The sequence below is a fragment of the Coregonus lavaretus genome (genome assembly GCF_964263955.1).
Source record: "Coregonus lavaretus genome assembly, chromosome: 14".
NCBI lineage: Eukaryota > Metazoa > Chordata > Actinopteri > Salmoniformes > Salmonidae > Coregonus > Coregonus lavaretus.
The window spans coordinates 30,907,057-30,924,669 of NC_140001.1; the positions used below are offsets into that span (position 1 = coordinate 30,907,057).

At 43.4% G+C, this 17,613-nt stretch overlaps 1 protein-coding gene across 1 annotated transcript; it reads left to right on the forward strand.

The window, feature by feature from the left end:
• Nucleotides 1-5,221: 5,221 nt before the first annotated feature.
• LOC311141414 (DNA polymerase kappa-like) lies at nt 5,222-17,427 on the forward strand. Its single transcript, XM_084176737.1, has 15 exons — nt 5,222-5,287; nt 5,475-5,626; nt 5,832-5,951; nt 8,071-8,223; nt 8,677-8,808; nt 8,907-9,069; nt 9,613-9,816; nt 10,086-10,210; nt 10,343-10,509; nt 10,631-10,663; nt 10,767-10,863; nt 11,827-11,998; nt 13,665-14,939; nt 16,102-16,150; nt 16,328-17,427. Exons 2-15 carry the CDS (start codon nt 5,495-5,497, stop codon nt 16,410-16,412), a joined length of 2,907 nt encoding a protein of 968 aa, XP_084032863.1. The 5' UTR covers nt 5,222-5,287; nt 5,475-5,494; the 3' UTR covers nt 16,413-17,427.
• Nucleotides 17,428-17,613: the final 186 nt, after the last annotated feature.

Genomic DNA, 17,613 nt, shown 5'->3' on the forward strand with positions numbered 1-17,613 from the left:
TCTCCTGGCATCCGCCAAAACCAGATTAGTCCGTCGGACTGCCAGATGGTGAAGGGTGATTTATCACTCCAGAGTCACTCCAGCCGACGCTTGGCATTGCGCATGGTGATTTTAGGCATGTGTGCGGCTGCTCGGCCATGGAAACCCATTTCATGAAGCTCCCGACTAACAGTTCTTGTGCTGACGTTGCTTCCAGTGGCAGTTTGGAACTCGGTAGTGAGTGTTGCAACCGAGGACAGATGAGTTTTACGCGCTATGCACTTCAGCACTCCGCGGTCCCGTTCTGTGAGCTTGTGTGGCCTACAACTTCTCGGCTGAGCCGTTGTTGCTCCTTGACGTTTCCACTTCACAATAACAGCACTTACAGTTGACCGGGGCAGCTCTAGCAGAGAAGAAATTTGACAAACTGACTTGTTGGAAAGGTGGCATCCAGTGGAGGCTGCTGAGGGGAGGACGGCTTATAATAATGGCTGGAATGGAATGGTTTCCATGTGTTTGATGTATTTGATACCATTCCACGTGCCCGTCCTCCCCAATTAAGCTGCCACCAACCTCTTGTGGTGGCATCCTATGACGGTGCCACGTTGAAAGTCACTGACCTCTTCAGTAAGGCCATTCTACTGCCAATGTTTGTCTATGGAGATTGCATGGCTGTGTGCTCGATTTTATACACCTGTCAGCAACGGGTGTGGCTGAAATAGCCGAATCCACTAATTTGACGGGGTGTCCAGATACTTTTGTATATATAGTGTATGATAAACAGAGTAGCAGCAGCGTATGTGAAGATTGTATGTGAGTGGGTGTGAGTAGAGTCAGTAGTAATGTATGTGCATATTATTTGTGTGTGAGCAAATTATGGAGTGAGTGTTTGTTAGTGTGTTGGAGTATCAGTCTGCGTAGTGTGTAGGGCCCTGTGAGTGTGCATAGAGACAGTGCAAACAATAATAAAATACAACAGGTTTTTTTTGGCTTCTGTGAGCGCACAGGCAGCGCCATTGTGGCCATCTCCATTTTTAAGTAGTCCATTTTTTTTCTTTATTTTTATTATTATTATCCACCACCCCCCCTCTTCGGAGGACACATATCTTGTTTGTTTTTTACAGCTTTTCTGCTACATATACATACATTTTACATAGACATTTTACATAGACATTTTACATAGACATTTTACATAGACATTTTGCAAACACATTTGACATACATACTTTAATCCCACCCCTCAGCCACTCTCAGCCCATCCCACCTATCACCATAGACCATCCTCATTTGGTTTCCATGTGCCATATATTTTTCAATTGTGCTGTGATGTTTTACATAAATGTTGAACCTTTCTAATCGTATAGTATCCACAAATTGTGAGCTAAAGTTGAAAACCATTCCTACGAGTATTATTACATTATTTATTGACTGACTATAGCTTTCCAAATCGCCCAATACTGCTATTTGTAAGGATAATTATTCCTGAACCTGTGACCAGAAACAAGCTACAGTGAGGGAAAAAAGTTTTTGATCCCCTGCTGATTTTGTACGTTTGTCCACTGACAAAGAAATGATCAGTCTATAATTTTAATGGTAGGTTTATTTGAACAGTGAGAAACAGAATAACAACAAAAAAATCCAGAAAAACGCATGTCAAAAATGTTATAAATTGTTTTGCATTTTAATGAGGGAAATAAGTATTTGACCCCCCTCTCAATCAGAAAGATTTCTGGCTCCCAGGTGTCTTTTATACAGGTAACGAGCTGAGATTAGGAGCACACTCTTAAAGGGAGTGCTCCTAATCTCAGCTTGTTACCTGTATAAAAGACACCTGTCCACAGAAGCAATCAATCAATCAGATTCCAAACTCTCCACCATGGCCAAGACCAAAGAGCTCTCCAAGGATGTCAGGGACAAGATTGTAGACCTACACAAGGCTGGAATGGGCTACAAGACAATCGCCAAGCAGCTTGGTGAGAAGGTGACAACAGTTGGAAGAAACACAAAAAAACTGTCAATCTCCCTCGGCCTGGGGCTCCATGCAAGATCTCACCTCGTGGAGTTGCAATGATCATGAGAACGGTGAGGAATCAGCCCAGAACTACACGGGAGGATCTTGTCAATGATCTCAAGGCAGCTGGGACCATAGTCACCAAGAAAACAATTGGTAACACACTATGCCGTGAAGGACTGAAATCCTGCAGCGCCTGCAAGGTCCCCCTGCTCAAGAAAGCACATATACAGGCCCGTCTGAAGTTTGCCAATGAACATCTGAATGATTCAGAGGAGAACTGGGTGAAAGTGTTGTGGTCAGATGAGACCAAAATGGAGCTATTTGGCATCAACTCAACTCGCCGTGTTTGGAGGAGGAGGAATGCTGCCTATGACCCCAAGAACACCATCCCCACCGTCAAACATGGAGGTGGAAACATTATGCTTTGGGGGTGCTTTTCTGCTAAGGGGACAGGACAACTTCACCGCATCAAAGGGACGATGGACGGGGCCATGTACCGTCAAATATTGGGTGAGAACCTCCTTCCCTCAGCCAGGGCATTGAAAATGGGTCGTGGATGGGTATTCCAGCATGACATGACCCAAAACACACGGCCAAGGCAACAAAGGAGTGGCTCAAGAAGAAGCACATTAAGGTCCTGGAGTGGCCTAGCCAGTCTCCAGACCTTAATCCCATAGAAAATCTGTGGAGGGAGCTGAAGGTTCGAGTTGCCAAACATCAGCCTCGAAACCTTAATGACTTGGAGAAGATCTGCAAAGAGGAGTGGAACAAAATCCCTCTTGAGATGTGTACAAACCTGGTGGCCAACTACAAGAAACGTCTGACCTCTGTGATTGCCAACAAGAGTTTTGCCACCAAGTACTAAGTCATGTTTTGCAGAGTGGTCAAATACTTATTTCCCTCATTAAAATGCAAATCAATGTATTTTATTTTTGACATGGGTTTTTCTGGATTTTTTTGTTGTTATTCTGTCTCTCACTGTTCAAATAAACCTAACATTAAAATGATAGACTGATCATGTCTTTGTCAGTGGGCAAACGTACATAAACAGCAGGGGATCAAATACTTTTTTCCATCACTGTAGGGGCAATACCAGAATAAATGATCTAGGGATTCTGTCTCTTCGCAGAAAGATCTACAGAGCTGAGATTGTTATATACCCCATATTTATAGCATTCTGTTGGTGGCAAGAATATTGTATAACAATTTAAATTGAAAAACTCAAAGTATTGAATCAAGTGTTTTTTGTACCAGTTCATAAACCACGTGCAATGAAATCGGTATATCGAAAATCTCTTCCCATTTATTTTGCAACCTGTATGGCGCAGCTGTCAACATTTTTGTCCTCAAATGAAACTGGTATATTTATCTATTTATGCCAATTCCTTTCAGCCAATTTGTATCTTTAATATATGGCAGACAAACAAGTTCCCTACCTTCTCCCTTTTCCACAAGCCTCCTCCATTTTTGTGGTAATGCTGCAATCAGTTGGTTATAAGTTTGGATTGAGCAGACATTCCCATATATTTTTGATAGCTGCATATGTGACATAACTCCACCGTTTATATTCATAATATCATTAATAAATATAATACCTTTTTTATTTGTATCCATAAAGAATGGTTTTTTATTCATCAGTATATTTGAGTTTAACCATAACATTTGTTGTAATATTTGTTCTCTCTTTTCTGGAGGATAAAACTGAAATTGTAACCAGCTTTGTATGGCTTGTTTAAGAAAGGGCGATACTTTAAACAACATTTCATTTTCAATTAGTTGGAAATGAGAAGTTGTAATCTGTATAAAGGCAAAAAGGCAATTTTTGAACAAAGGATGAGCCTTTCTTAATAATCTACTGTAGAACCATTTTGGGTTTAAGTATAACTTATGTATGAGTGAAGCTTTTAGTGAGAGGTTTAAAGCTTTAATATTTAATATGTTTAGCCCCCCAAACTCATATTCATTATATAAATAGGCACGTTTAATTTTGTCTGGCTTAGCATTCCAAATAAAATGAAATATTTTTTGCTCATATGATTTAAAAAACGAGTCGTCTGGAGTAGGCAGCGCCATTAGTAAGTAAGTAAACTGTGATAGGACCAAAGAGTTATTCAATGGGATTTTTCCATAAATAGACAAGTATTTAGCTCTCCATGGTTGCAGAATCGTATCTATTTTTGCAAACTTTCTATTGAAATTGATTGTGGTAAATTAATTTATATTTTTTGAGATGTGAATACCAAGTATGTCTACTTCACCATCCTCCCATTTTATTGGTAAACTACAAGGTAGTGTAAATACTGTGTCTTTTAACGATCCAATACGTAATATGGTACACTTGTCATAATTAGGTTTTAGTCCAGAGAGGCTAAAAAAGTGATCAAGATCTTCGATATTCTTCTTACTACTGCTATGAGTTGGTTAACAAACTAAAAGGGTGCTTACTGCCACCTGGAATGTGTTGTTTGAAAATGTATAAAGCCATGGTTGGTGATTTACTGCCACCTGCAGTTATGGAATGTTTGCTCAAGAGTATAATTAATTGACTGATCCCTCCTGATGACCTGGATGGAATGATGTGATCCTTCCTTAACCCGTAGGAAGTCCCACCCAGTTGACTACTTAAAAATTGTGAAAGTCCTCAATGACGCTGCTCATGCTAAATAAGGTTTTGGGCACAAGAGTCCTCTATACATCTCTATGGGGACGACACAAACCTTGGCCTGTGGTTGTTAGGTCAGAGATGGTAGAGAAAGGAAGAAAATTCCTTCATTATCTCTGGATAGGACATCGCAGCTATGCAGAAACTGCGCAAAATACCTGATGTCTATATCAAAATCCCTTGATACGGTTTGTGATATTTAATTGTTTTAATAAATTAATTACATCTACATTTTTGTCATTTAGCAGACGCTCTTATCCAGAGCGACTTACAGTTAGTGAGTGCATATATTTTCATACTGGACCCCCGTGGGAATCGAACCCACAACCGCCATGCTCTACCAACTGAGCTACACGGGACCTGGATTAATATCACGTTACGTAGATCATATTCATGAATCATAAAACATTGGCTCACTTGTTTGTCAAGAACATATTAATAAATCAACAACATTGGCTCACCTGTTAAACGTTTGTAGCTGCATTTGTTTCATCAAGGTTTTGTTTATCTGCGCCGTGCGTGGTCTACATCTGTAAACAAGGAAACTGCACCTCCTCCAAATTGACGTAGAATGCGGAAGCAAATTCAGAACTCAAGACTGAAGAGGCATAGGCAAAGAAGATACTTTTACCGTAAACAAACAAAATATTATTTATTCTTGGCATAGACAGTTGGAAACTAGTGTTACTAGCTGTTAAGCTTACTTTACATTGTGGAACCAACTTGTATGGATGAATACATATTTTGCTAGCTAGCAAGCTAGTTCACTTACCATAATTATTCGTAGCAAATTTTGCTTGGTTTATGTATTCAATGCAGGGTCTCACTTGAGGTGAAGGATGGCGACAGGGGGGACCTCCTCTTCCAGTGGGGAGGGCTTCCTCTCCAGAATGGCCCTCAATGACAACAAGGCTGGAATGAAGGGCCTTGACAGGGACAAGATAAACAAGATCATCATGGAGTCCTCCAAGGTACAGGTTGAGAACTTCTGTCTGTTTATTCAAACACCTAAACTAACATCCTAGACTCTGAGTCAATACCCTAGCTAGTTACCTTACTCTAATTGCACAGGAACTGACAAACCCACTTGTGTTGAGGTCTAGTGGGTTCTCTTCTCAGTGTTCCATGACCTGATACTGGAGGTCATCCGCCTCTCTGTTTCCCTCTCTCCTGCAGGGCTCCAGGTTCTATGAGAACGAGCTGAAGAAGGAACAGCAGGTGAACCAGCGCATTGAGAGGATGAGGCTGCAGAAAGCACACATCACTGAGCAACAGCTGAGCAAAGCTCAAGCACAGGTACAGGGCTATACTCTCTGACACACAGATACAGTATAACTTATACAGTATACAGTACCAGTCAAAAGTTTGGACACACCTACTCATTCCAGGGTTTTTCTTTATTTTTGCGATTTTCTACATTGTAGAATAATAGTGAAGACATCAACACTATGAAATAACACATGGAATCATGTAGTAACCAAAAAAGTGTTAAACAAATCTAAATATATGTTATATTTGAGATTCATCAAAGTAGCCACCCTTTGGCTTGATGACAACTTTGCACACTCTTGGCATTCTCTCAACCAGCTTCATGAGGTAGTCACCTGGAATGCATTTAAATTAACAGGGGTGCCTTGTTAAAAGTTAATTTGTGGAATTTATTTCCTTCTTAATGCATTTGAGCCAATCAGTTGTATTGTGACAAGGTAAGGGTGGTATACAGAAGATAGCCCTATTTGGTAAAAGACCAAGTCCATATTATGGCAAGAACAGCTCAAATAAGCAAAGAGAAATGACAGTCCATCATTACTTTAAGACATGAAGGTCAGTGAATCCGGAAAATTTCTTAAAGTGCAGTCGCAAAAACCATCAAGCGCTATGATGAAACTGGCTCTCATCAGGACCGCCACAGGAAAGGAAGACCCAGAGTTACCTCTGCTATTAGTCACTTTAATAATGTTTACATATTTTTGCTTTACTCATCTCATATGTATATACTGTATTCTATTCTACTTTATTTTAGTCTATGCCACTTTGACATTGCTCGTCCTAATATTTATATATTTCTTAATTCCATTCTTTTACTTTTAGATTGTGTGTATTATGAGTATTGTTATGATTTGTTAGATATACTGCGCTGTTGGAGCTAGAAACACAAGCATTTCGCTACACCAGCAATAACATCTGCTAAACATGTATATGTGACCAATAACATTTGATTTGATTTGCAGAGGATAAGTTCATTAGAGTTAACTCCACTTCAGATTACAGCCCAAATAAATGCGTCAACGTCAACTGTTCAGAGGAGACTGCGTGAATCAGGCCTTCATGGTCGGATTGCTGCAAAGAAACCACTACTAAAGGACACCAATAAGAAGAAGAGACTTGCTTGGGCCAAGAAACACGATCAATGGACATTAGACCGGTGGAAATCTGTCCTTTGGTCTGATGAGTCCAAATGGGAGATTTCTGGTTCCAACCGCCGTGTCTTTGTGAGACGTAGGTGAATGGATGATCTCCGAATGTGTGGTTCCCACCATGAAGCATGGAGGAGGAGGTGTGATGTTATGGGGGTGCTTTGCTGGTGACACTGTCGGTGATTTATTTACATATTTACATTTTAGTCATTTAGCAGACGCTCTTATCCAGAGCGACTTACAGTTAGTGAGTGCATACATTATTTATTTTTATTTTTTCATACTGGCCCCCCATGGGAATCGAACCCACAACCCTGGCATTGCAAACACCATGCTCTACCAGCTGAGCTACATCCCTGCCGGCCATTCCCTCCCCTGTGCCACTCGGGAGGTTAGAATTTAGAATTCAATTAACCAGCATGGCTATCACAGCATTCTGCAGCGATATGCCATCCCATCTGGTTTGCGCTTAGTGGGACTATCATTTGTTTTTCAACAGGACAATGACCCAAAACACACCTCCAGGTTGTGTAAGGGTGATGGAGTGCTGCATCAGATGACCTGGCCTCCACAATCACCCGACCTCAACCCAATTGAGATGGTTTGGGATGAGTTGGACCACAGAGTGAAGGAAAAGCAGCCAACAAGTGCTAAGCATATGTGGGAACTCCTTCAAGACTGTTGGAAAAGCATTCCAGGTGAAGCTGGTTGAGAGAATGCCAATAGTGTGCAAAGCTGTCATCAAGCCAAAGGGTGGCTATTTGAAGAATCTCAAATATAAAATATATTTTGATTTGTTTAACACTTTTTTGGTTACTACATGATTCCATATGTGTTATTTCATAGTTTTGATGTCTTCACTATTATTCTACAATGTAGAAAATAGTAAAAAATCAAGAAAAACCCTGGAATGAGTAGGTGTGTCCAAACCTTTGACTGGTACTGTATATTTAGTTATTATTTGATTGAAGCTGTCACCTCTTAACGTCTTGTTGTAGGTGGAGAAGATGACCTCTGACCTGGAGAGGGGTCGTGACCTGAGCCGTGTCATTGTGCACGTGGATATGGATGCCTTCTACGCTGCGGTGGAGACGAGAGACTGTCCTGACCTGATGGACAAACCCATGGCTGTGGGCTCCATGAGCATGTTGGTGAGATTCTATAAGCCATGAACAGGACTGTTCATTTGCTAGCAAAGTATATAGTGACCAACAGTCTCAGAAGCCAAGGCTTCTCGTGAACGAGACAGGATTTAGAAGGCTGGCCACGCAAGACTATGACCAACAAGACCTGCTAGAGACTAGACAAATAATGTAGATAAGTGTAGTGGTTGTTTTGTTTGATTGTCATTCATTCGTGATACCAATTGTCTCCAGTTATCATGTGATGTCAAAATAAGAAAGGCAAGTCTGTTGAATTTCTCATCATTGCTACCCAGAGGGAGGTTCATATCTGGGGATCTTTCTCCTTCACATATGAACTGGTTTATGTTCTTCTAACTGGATCTGAAAGATGTCCTTTTATTGCACTACAACACATATCCCATATTGAACCCCAGGTTATGTATCTCTACAAATTGTATGTGTTTTGTCCACTCTCTTCAGTCAACATCCAACTACCATGCCAGGAAGTTTGGGGTCCGTGCCGCCATGCCTGGCTTCATCGCAAAGAAGCTCTGCCCAAACCTGGTTATTGTTCCAACCAACTTTGACAAATACAGAGCAGTGAGCGCTGAAGTAAGGATCTGACACACACACACACACACACACACACACACACACACTATATGTATAAATACTCCCCAAAGAGACAAATCATCCAAAATCTCTGCTAGGTCCGGGAGGTCTTTGCAGACTATGACCCTCACTTCCTGCCCATGAGTCTCGACGAAGCATTCCTGGACATCAGTGAGCACCTTGAGCAGAGGAGGGGCTGGCCAGAGGCCCTCCGTACCCACCGTCTCCGTCTCCACACCAACAACACTGGGGCAGCTAGAGGTAGCTAGATCCATGCCAGTGCTAGGTCAGGAGTCAGTGTCTAAATACAGTGGATTATTGTGTAATAACTGAGAGTTATGGTCGTTTGTTACACTGTTGGATAGCTTTTTTTTTAAACCAATATTGCAGTTGTAGTTTACGGACTGTGATAAAGTTGTCATTTGTAAGACAACTTTGAGAGTAGACTGTAAGTAGTTTGAATGTAATATAAAGGCAGATAAATGTTATATGGAAGATGTAACAAAAGGAGAGAGGGTTACTAAGAGCTTAATAGCAAAAGCCTCATGTAATTCTTCCTCTATTTTCTGCCTGACAGAGAAAGTGAATTAGAAGGGTTTAGAACTATGTCTGTGTATTCCCTGTCTCTTTCTCTTATCTAGTTCACTTTTGCCACCTGTCAAGCATAACGAGTGACAAGGGGAGCAGAAGATAAGAGACATGGACAATCAGCTGTGAATCATCTCTCATTATCTCACACCTTCTCTCCACTTCTATTTCTGTCTCCCTCCATCTCTCTCTCTCTCTCTCTCTCTCTCTCTCTAGTTGAAGAGCATGGTGATGGCCTACCTGAGACAGTAGGGGTAGAGGGTAGGTCTCCTGTCCTGTTTGAGGACAGCCCCAGCTCCTCCCCCTGTCTGCAGGATGCTGCTGGGGGAGACGTGGTGGTGTTTGGGACCTGTGCCGAGGAGGCGGTGAGAGAGATGCGCTTCCGCATCGAGCAGAAGACCTCACTAACTGCCAGCGCAGGTGAGAGAGACGCTGTGTGTTCATGTTCCTTGGAGGACACATTGTCTGAGTCCCAAATGGCACCTTATTCTCTATGCATTCTTTTTTACCAGGGCCCATAGGCGAATAGGGTGCCTTTTTGGACACAACTGAGAGTTACATAGTTAGTTGTGTTAAAATACCTCAGGGAGCCTAACTTTATAATCATATTCTGTGTGTAGTCACATCAAGCATGTAACACATTTGCCATGGGTTTCTTTTTTTATATATATATATTTTTTTTCTTCTAGGCATTGCCCCAAACATGATGCTGGCCAAGGTGTGTAGTGATAAGAACAAACCCAACGGCCAGTACAGACTCCCCTCTAACCGACAGGCTGTCATAGACTTCATACAAGACCTGCCAGTCCGGAAGGTAGGCTGCTGTACGCCTACCCATAAACCTAGACAGCCTATCTTAAGGGATGCATACTCTAGGAGATTGTTTATGGACCAGGTTGCTGGCTGATGACCTACAAATAAAGATGATGGTCTTTTGGTGTGCCAGGTCTCAGGCATTGGGAAGGTGACAGAGAAGATGCTGGGAGTTCTTGGTATCACCAGCTGTTCCCATCTTGGCCAGGAGATGGCGATGCTGACCCTGCTGTTCTCTGAGACGTCTTGGCATCACTTCCTCCACATCTCCCTGGGCCTGGGCTCCACACACATCGAGAGGTTCTGGCCGGGCAAGCAGAGGGGGGTGGGCAGAGAGGAGAGGCGTAACTATACAGAAGATTAATCCTTAAAATTAGTTCAAGTCATCTGACTGAGTCTCTGTTTTTGTATTTACTTACAGGGACGGAGAGAGAAAAAGCATGAGTACAGAGAGGTGGTTGTTTTTCTTTTCTGACAACATATATGTGAAATACATAGATAAATAATGGTACATACTCCCCATATCCAACATCTCAATCTCCCTCATTCTCTGTTAGGACGTTTGGAGAGATGAGTGCATTAGAGGAGCAGTTCTCTCTGTGCAGGGAGCTGTGCCAAGACCTGGCTCAGGACCTGCAGAAGGAGGCTCTTAAGGTACTCTACAGCACAGTTGATTACAGTACACTATTAGTAATAGTATAGGTCATTACTAGCATAGATTCCAGTTGTATAGCACATTTCTCTTCCTTAGAGTATATTCTTAAACACAAAATCACTGTCTGATAAGCTATTGGCAGGTAGCTTAGTGGTTAAGAGCGTTGTGCCAGTAACTGAAAGGTCGCTGGTTCTAATCCCCGAGCCGACTAGGTGAAAAATCTGTCGATGTGCCCTTGAGCAAGGCACTTAACCCTAATGGCTCCTGTAAGTCGCTCTGGATAAGAGCGTCTGCTAAATGAAAAAAAAAATCAGACAACGATTCTCTAGGATTTGTATTTTTGTGGCTATTGTGTGAAATGCAGAGCTGTTCGACAGTACATAACGCATGGAACTGTTTGTTGTGGCTGGTGTTAGTATTCAGCACCATTGTGAACAGCCATTGCCTGACTGCCTGCCTCTTGCTCTGTGCAGTGAGATTGCCTCAGATTACTCTTTCCTCTGGGGAAGAGAGAGCAGAAAAGGGTTATTGAACAGAAAGTATATTTCTATAGAGAGGGTATTTTGGGGTCTTAAAACATTGCAGCGCTAGTGTTGGCTCCCATACTCAATCTGTCTCTAACCAGCATCTCACACAATTACCAGAGCATCTGTTCCCGTCCCAATCGATAGAGAGAGCTGGCTTGGCAGGGCCATCACCCCCTGACTGTGCCCTAATATACTTTTGATACCTGGAGGAAATGGAGAGCCATTATGGAGACTACCAGGGACCAGTGTGAGCCTCAGCCTGCCTGTGGAATAGGCTGCTTGGGAATGATCATCACTCTCCTAGGAAAATGCCTTTGACCCTTCTTCACTTAGTGTCATCTATCAGTCAAATCAATGTCTGTTCTGTCCTTTGACTCCTTCCCCAGGTCCAACCAGATTTATTCTGTACTTGTCATTTGCTCTGTGTTCTTCCAGGGCAAGACGGTGACGTTGAAGCTGAAAAATGTCAACTTTGAGGTGAAAACCAGAGCGTGGACGTTGCCGTGTGCTGTTGCTACGATGGAAGAGCTCTTTGCTGTCGCTAAGAACTTGCTGAAGACTGAGATCGACAACGTCAGCCCCCAGCCACTGAGACTGAGGCTCATGGGTAATCTTACCTTACCTTCTCTCACTGGTTTAAATGTGGTGTCCCATTGGCAAAAAAATACATTAATAATATCACCTTTCATATACACTGCTCAAAAAAATTAAGGGAACACTTAAACAACACAATGTAACTCCAAGTCAATCACACTTCTGTGAAATCAAACTGTCCACTTAGGAAGCAACACTGATTGACAATAAATTTCACATGCTGTTGTGCAAATGGAATAGACAACAGGTGGAAATTATAAGCAAATAGCAAGACACTCCCAATAAAGGACTGGTTTTGCAGGTGGTGACCACAGACCACTTCTCAGTTCCTATGCTTCCTGGCTGATGTTTTGGTCACTTTTGAATGCTGGCAGTGCTTTCACTCTAGTGGTAGCATGAGACGGAGTCTACAACCCACACAAGTGGCTCAGGTAGTGCAGCTCACCCAGGATGGCACTGCGAGCTGTGGCAAGAAGGTTTGCTGTGTCTGTCAGCGTAGTGTCCAGAGCATGGAGGCGCTACCAGGAGACAGGCCAGTACATCAGGAGACGTGGAGGAGGCCGTAGGAGGGCAACAACCCAGCAGCAGGACTGCTACCTCCGCCTTTGTGCAAGGAGGAGCAGGAGGAGCACTGCCAGAGCCCTGCAAAATGACCTCCAGCAGGCCACAAATGTGCATGTGTCTGCTCAAACGGTCAGAAACAGACTCCATGAGAGTGGTATGAGGGCCCGACGTCCACAGGTGGGGGTTGTGCTTACAGCCCAACACCGTGCAGGACGTTTTGGCATTTGCCAGAGAACACCAAGATTGGCAAATTCGCCACTGGCGCCCTGTGCTCTTCACAGATGAAAGCAGGTTCATTTGGGGGGCCGCACAGCCCTCCATGTGCTCGCCAGAGGTAGCCTGACTGCCATTAGGTACCGAGATGAGATCCTCAGACCCCTTGTGAGACCATATGCTGGTGCGGTTGGCCCTGGGTTCCTCCTAATGCAAGACAATGCTAGACCTCATGTGGCTGGAGTGTGTCAGCAGTTCCTGCAAGAGGAAGGCATTGATGCTATGGACTGGCCCGTCCGTTCCCCAGACCTGAATCCAATTGAGCACATCTGGGACATCATGTCTCACTCCATCCACCAACGCCACGTTGCACCACAGACTGTCCAGGAGGTGGCGGATGCTTTAGTCCAGGTCTGGGAGGAGATCCCTCAGGAGACCATCCGCCACCTCATCAGGAGCATGCCCAGGCGTTGTAGGGAGGTCATACAGGCCCGTTGAGGCCACACACACTACTGAGCCTCATTTTGACTTGTTTTAAGGACATTACATCAAAGTTGGATCAGCCTGTAGTGTGGTTTTCCACTTTAATGTTTGAGGGTGACTCCAAATCCAGACCTCCATGGGTTGATACATTTGATTTCCATTGATAATTTTTGTGTGATTTTGTTGTCAACACATTCAACTATGTAAAGAAAAAAGTATTTAATAAGATTATTTCATTCATTCAGATCTAGGATGTGTTATTTTAGTGTTCCCTTTATTTTTTTGAGCAGTGTATGTTGTATATAAGAATAATATATGAAGTACATTCTACTGATTCTGTTAATAATTAATATATTTGAACTTGAAGCTTGATTAAAACAATTGACTGCAGTTTTAAATCAACGCTTGCGTGTCTGCAGGCGTTCGAGTTTCCAGCTTCGCCAGCGCTGATGACAAGAAACCCCGGCAGAAGAGCATTGTGGGATTTCTCCAAAAAAATGGGGCTGACTCAAGTAGCCCCTTCCAGATCTCCTCCCACAAGCCTGTGATAGAGCATCAACCTAAGCCTCCAGGCCAGACCAAGCCCTCTGCCTGCCCTTCCCTGGTACAGCAGAGGCAGGGGCAGGAGGGTCACTCCTGGGTACCCAGCCGGGGAGGGGTGGAGGTTGGGAGGACTGGGGAGACCTTCCAGCAGTCCTTCTTGCAGAGAGCTCACACCCAGAGGCAGCGGCTGCAAGTTGAGAGAGAGGACCCACCAGAGAATGGAGATTGGAATGGCTTAGAGACCAGACGGGGCCCAGCCTCATCGGCCACCAACACCAAAGACACACAGACACATACTCAGAAGAATACAAATACATCAGCAGAGACACACATCTCTATGAGTGCATTGACAGCTTCTGACAAAATGACACATGCACCTACAGCCAGCACCACAGAGGCCCATGCATCTACTTCATCATGCTGTTCAACAGAGCCAGAGTCAGGGACAGACAGTCTGACCTGCCCTGTGTGCTTCAGGGCTGTAAACACCACAGACCTGACAGTCTTCAACAGACATGTTGACCAGTGTCTCGGTGGGGTTACTATGGGGCAAAACAACCACACAGACACAGAAATAGAGAGAGGCCCCAGTGTCTGTGAGGAGGAGGTGGAGAGAGAGATAACTGTAGGGGAGAGGAAGCGGGAGGAGGGGGTGATGGAGAAAGGTAGGGAGCTACTCCGTAGGTGCATGTTGGACTCAGTGGGCCTTCGATTGGACTCTAGTGCAGGTGATCATATAGAGGACACTACAGGACTACTTCTATATGAGACTAGTACAGCTAATATTTCACTAAACACTGTGGGCCTGAACCCTGTCTGCCTTAACACTTGTCCAAATGGAGGTGTATCTATATGTAGAGGTACAGACCCTAACACCCTGAATGGTTCGTCTCAAAGTGACCCTCATGTTCGGGTTTGTCTGTTGTCCCCCGGTGGCCCTCGGCCAATGACTACGCCCAAGCCTGAGTCACATGACCACAGAGGCCCCACCCTCACCTGTCCAGTTTGTCTGGAGACCCAGGACACCAATGACCTCATCCTTTTTAACCGACACGTTGACCTCTGTCTGAACCAGGAAGTCCTGCATGAGCTTGGGGGACTGGCGTCTATGGACCGCACCCCCCACAATGCACCACCTGCTGCCCACAAAGGTCAGTGTTTCAGATATGTTTTATTTACTGTATGATCATGCATTACTGCCATTGTCATTAAAATAGACCAGGGACTTTTCCACCCTGTTTTTCTTATGTGCTGCCAATACCAGTCTCATCCCCAGTGCTTGCATGGGTCCTGTTTCTGCCTCTATTCCTACTCAATATGTAATCCAGGAGATTGTAAATTGAGGTGGAGTATATTTTCTCCAAAGAAAGAGTAAAACTCAGGGTTTTTTTCTAGATCAAAAAGAGACCGGTGGTGGGTGTGTCGGGGTGCATAGAGATTCTACACATTTTGGTTGCCTCTGCCAGGAGGCTGACATTTTCCGCAAATGGATCTTCCAGCAAGACAATAACTCCAAGCACACATCAAAATCCACAAAGAAATGGTTAATTGACCACAAAAGCAACATTTTGCAATGATCTTCTCAGTCTCCGGAATTGAACCCCATTGAAAACCTGTGGTTTTAATTGAAAAGGGCCGTCCATAAGTGCAGATAAAGGATATCAAAGATCTGGAAAGATTCTGTATGGGAAATGGTCTAAGATCCCTCCCAATGTGTTCTCCAATCTCATAAAACATTTTAGAAAAAGGCTCTATGTCATTATCCTCACAAGGGGAGGGTGAAAGAGTATTGAAAACGGGTGCAGTCTTTTTTACTCATCTTTATCAAGGGTGCCAATAATTATGGACCTGACTGTAGGCCAGTTATCTTTTCTACATACTTCCTGTCTGGTTATATTCATTTAAGTTTACACTGAAAGCCATTTTCCATCCCGAAAATGAATTACACTGTTTGGACTTGAAAAAACACTGTCCTGAAGTCTTATAGTTAAAACTTGAAGGATTTGTTTGGTCAGTGTGAGGTCAGTGCTGTCTGTGTATTGATTCCCTTTGAGAGAAAGAAGACAACTCATTTCACCCTGTGGGGGCTGTCCTGCCATGCTCTCTGCCACTGGTAAATCACTTCTTCACCCATTCAATCCTGACAATGGAAAGACGGTCTCTCCCAGTTTCTCCTTAACTATCCTGCCTGGGAAATTAGTCTTTATAGCTTTGAAATTAACACAAATGACATGCCGGACCTAGACAGTCGTCATTCTGTTTTTAGCGGCAGGTAGGATAATCTGATGGAGTTTTTCCTGTTTCCCTCCACAGAGAGAGAGCAGCCCCTGCAGAGAGCGCCACAGAAAGGCAAGAGCAAAAGGTGAGACTACATCTCCTTACACATATAAGAGAGCGAGAGATTAGTTTGAAAGTCAGCACATTCACAAATGAGTTAAACGTTGTGTGGTACGTCAAAATAAGATGGTTGCAGATACTGGTGCAGACAGTGAGAATCCTGCAGTAAAATGTGCTGTGTTTTGTTCTGCTACACTTCCAGGAGAGGCTTGTCTCCCCCACCCCCCTCTAAGAAGGCCAAAGCCCTTGGCCCAGCTAGGAACACCATTGACAAGTTCTTCAGGTGACGCACCTCAGGTGACAACACACACAACTCCCAGAGGATCCCGTGTATGACGTCTTATGCTCAGACAGTGATAATGACTGACTGTTACCTGGATCTCAGGTGAATGGAATGCTGGTGACCTCACTAGCAACCATCCCTACCTACCTAGTACTTCTGGGATTGCTGGAAATTTGGATTGCTTACCACAAGCATTGAAGATGCACTTTCTTCTTTCAATAATATGAGTTTTTATGTCTTTTGTGCCGTCTTTAAAGTCATAATGGTCATAAGTTTGCAGGCAAAACCTTTGCAGTGGTTTTAGTGAAGGTAGTTGATGCAAACTAACCACTTGCAAAATGCACTCATTAAAAATAACCTCTGTGATCACCATCTTGCTAGCTACTATTTTTGTTTTTATTCAAACGGATAAGGTAGTGACCTAGGCAGTGACATAGTTCCTCTATGCCAAACTGACCTTCTATTACTTACAGAGGTGTTAAACCGGAACATTGAAACCACAGGCAGCAGGTGGCACCTTAATTGGGGTGGAGGGGCTCATAGTAATCACTGGAACAGAATAAATGGAATGGTGTCAAACACATCAAACATGGTTTCCATGTGTTTGATACCATTCCATTTACACCATTCCAGCCATTATTATGAGCCGTCCTCCTGTGATTTGAAACATTGTGGGAGGCAACCCTGGTGTCTAGAGAGACTACTACCTTCTGCTAAATGAGGGAACTCTGTGTTTTTGCATCTTGTGTTTTGCACCATTTTAAATGAAAAGAATAATAAGCATTAATAGAGTTGATCCTCAGTCTTTTAAACACATACTGTGCAGTATGGATGTGAAGAAGAGGGTTGTGAATAGAATACCAGTATGAGATTGCATTATTTTTGCATAAGTTAACTGAAGTATAGGCTATTTAGTAGTTTTTTAAATATTGTATTCAAATATGTATTTCATAGGCTATTTTTCTTATGGAAAATAAAAGTTGCCACCACTGTAAATGTGGCTCAATGAACGAGTAAGCAATACATTATTCTCCTTGTGTCATTGTGATGAGTATTTAATGTGTACAGTACAAATTAGGATATTACGATAGAATCGTCTATCGATGATGATTGGCGGCCATCGTCAATGGTGACAACATCATGATGTGACAGACGATGGTTTAGCCTATTTGAACTTGACTGACGCTGCGCGTCAGGGCAGCACA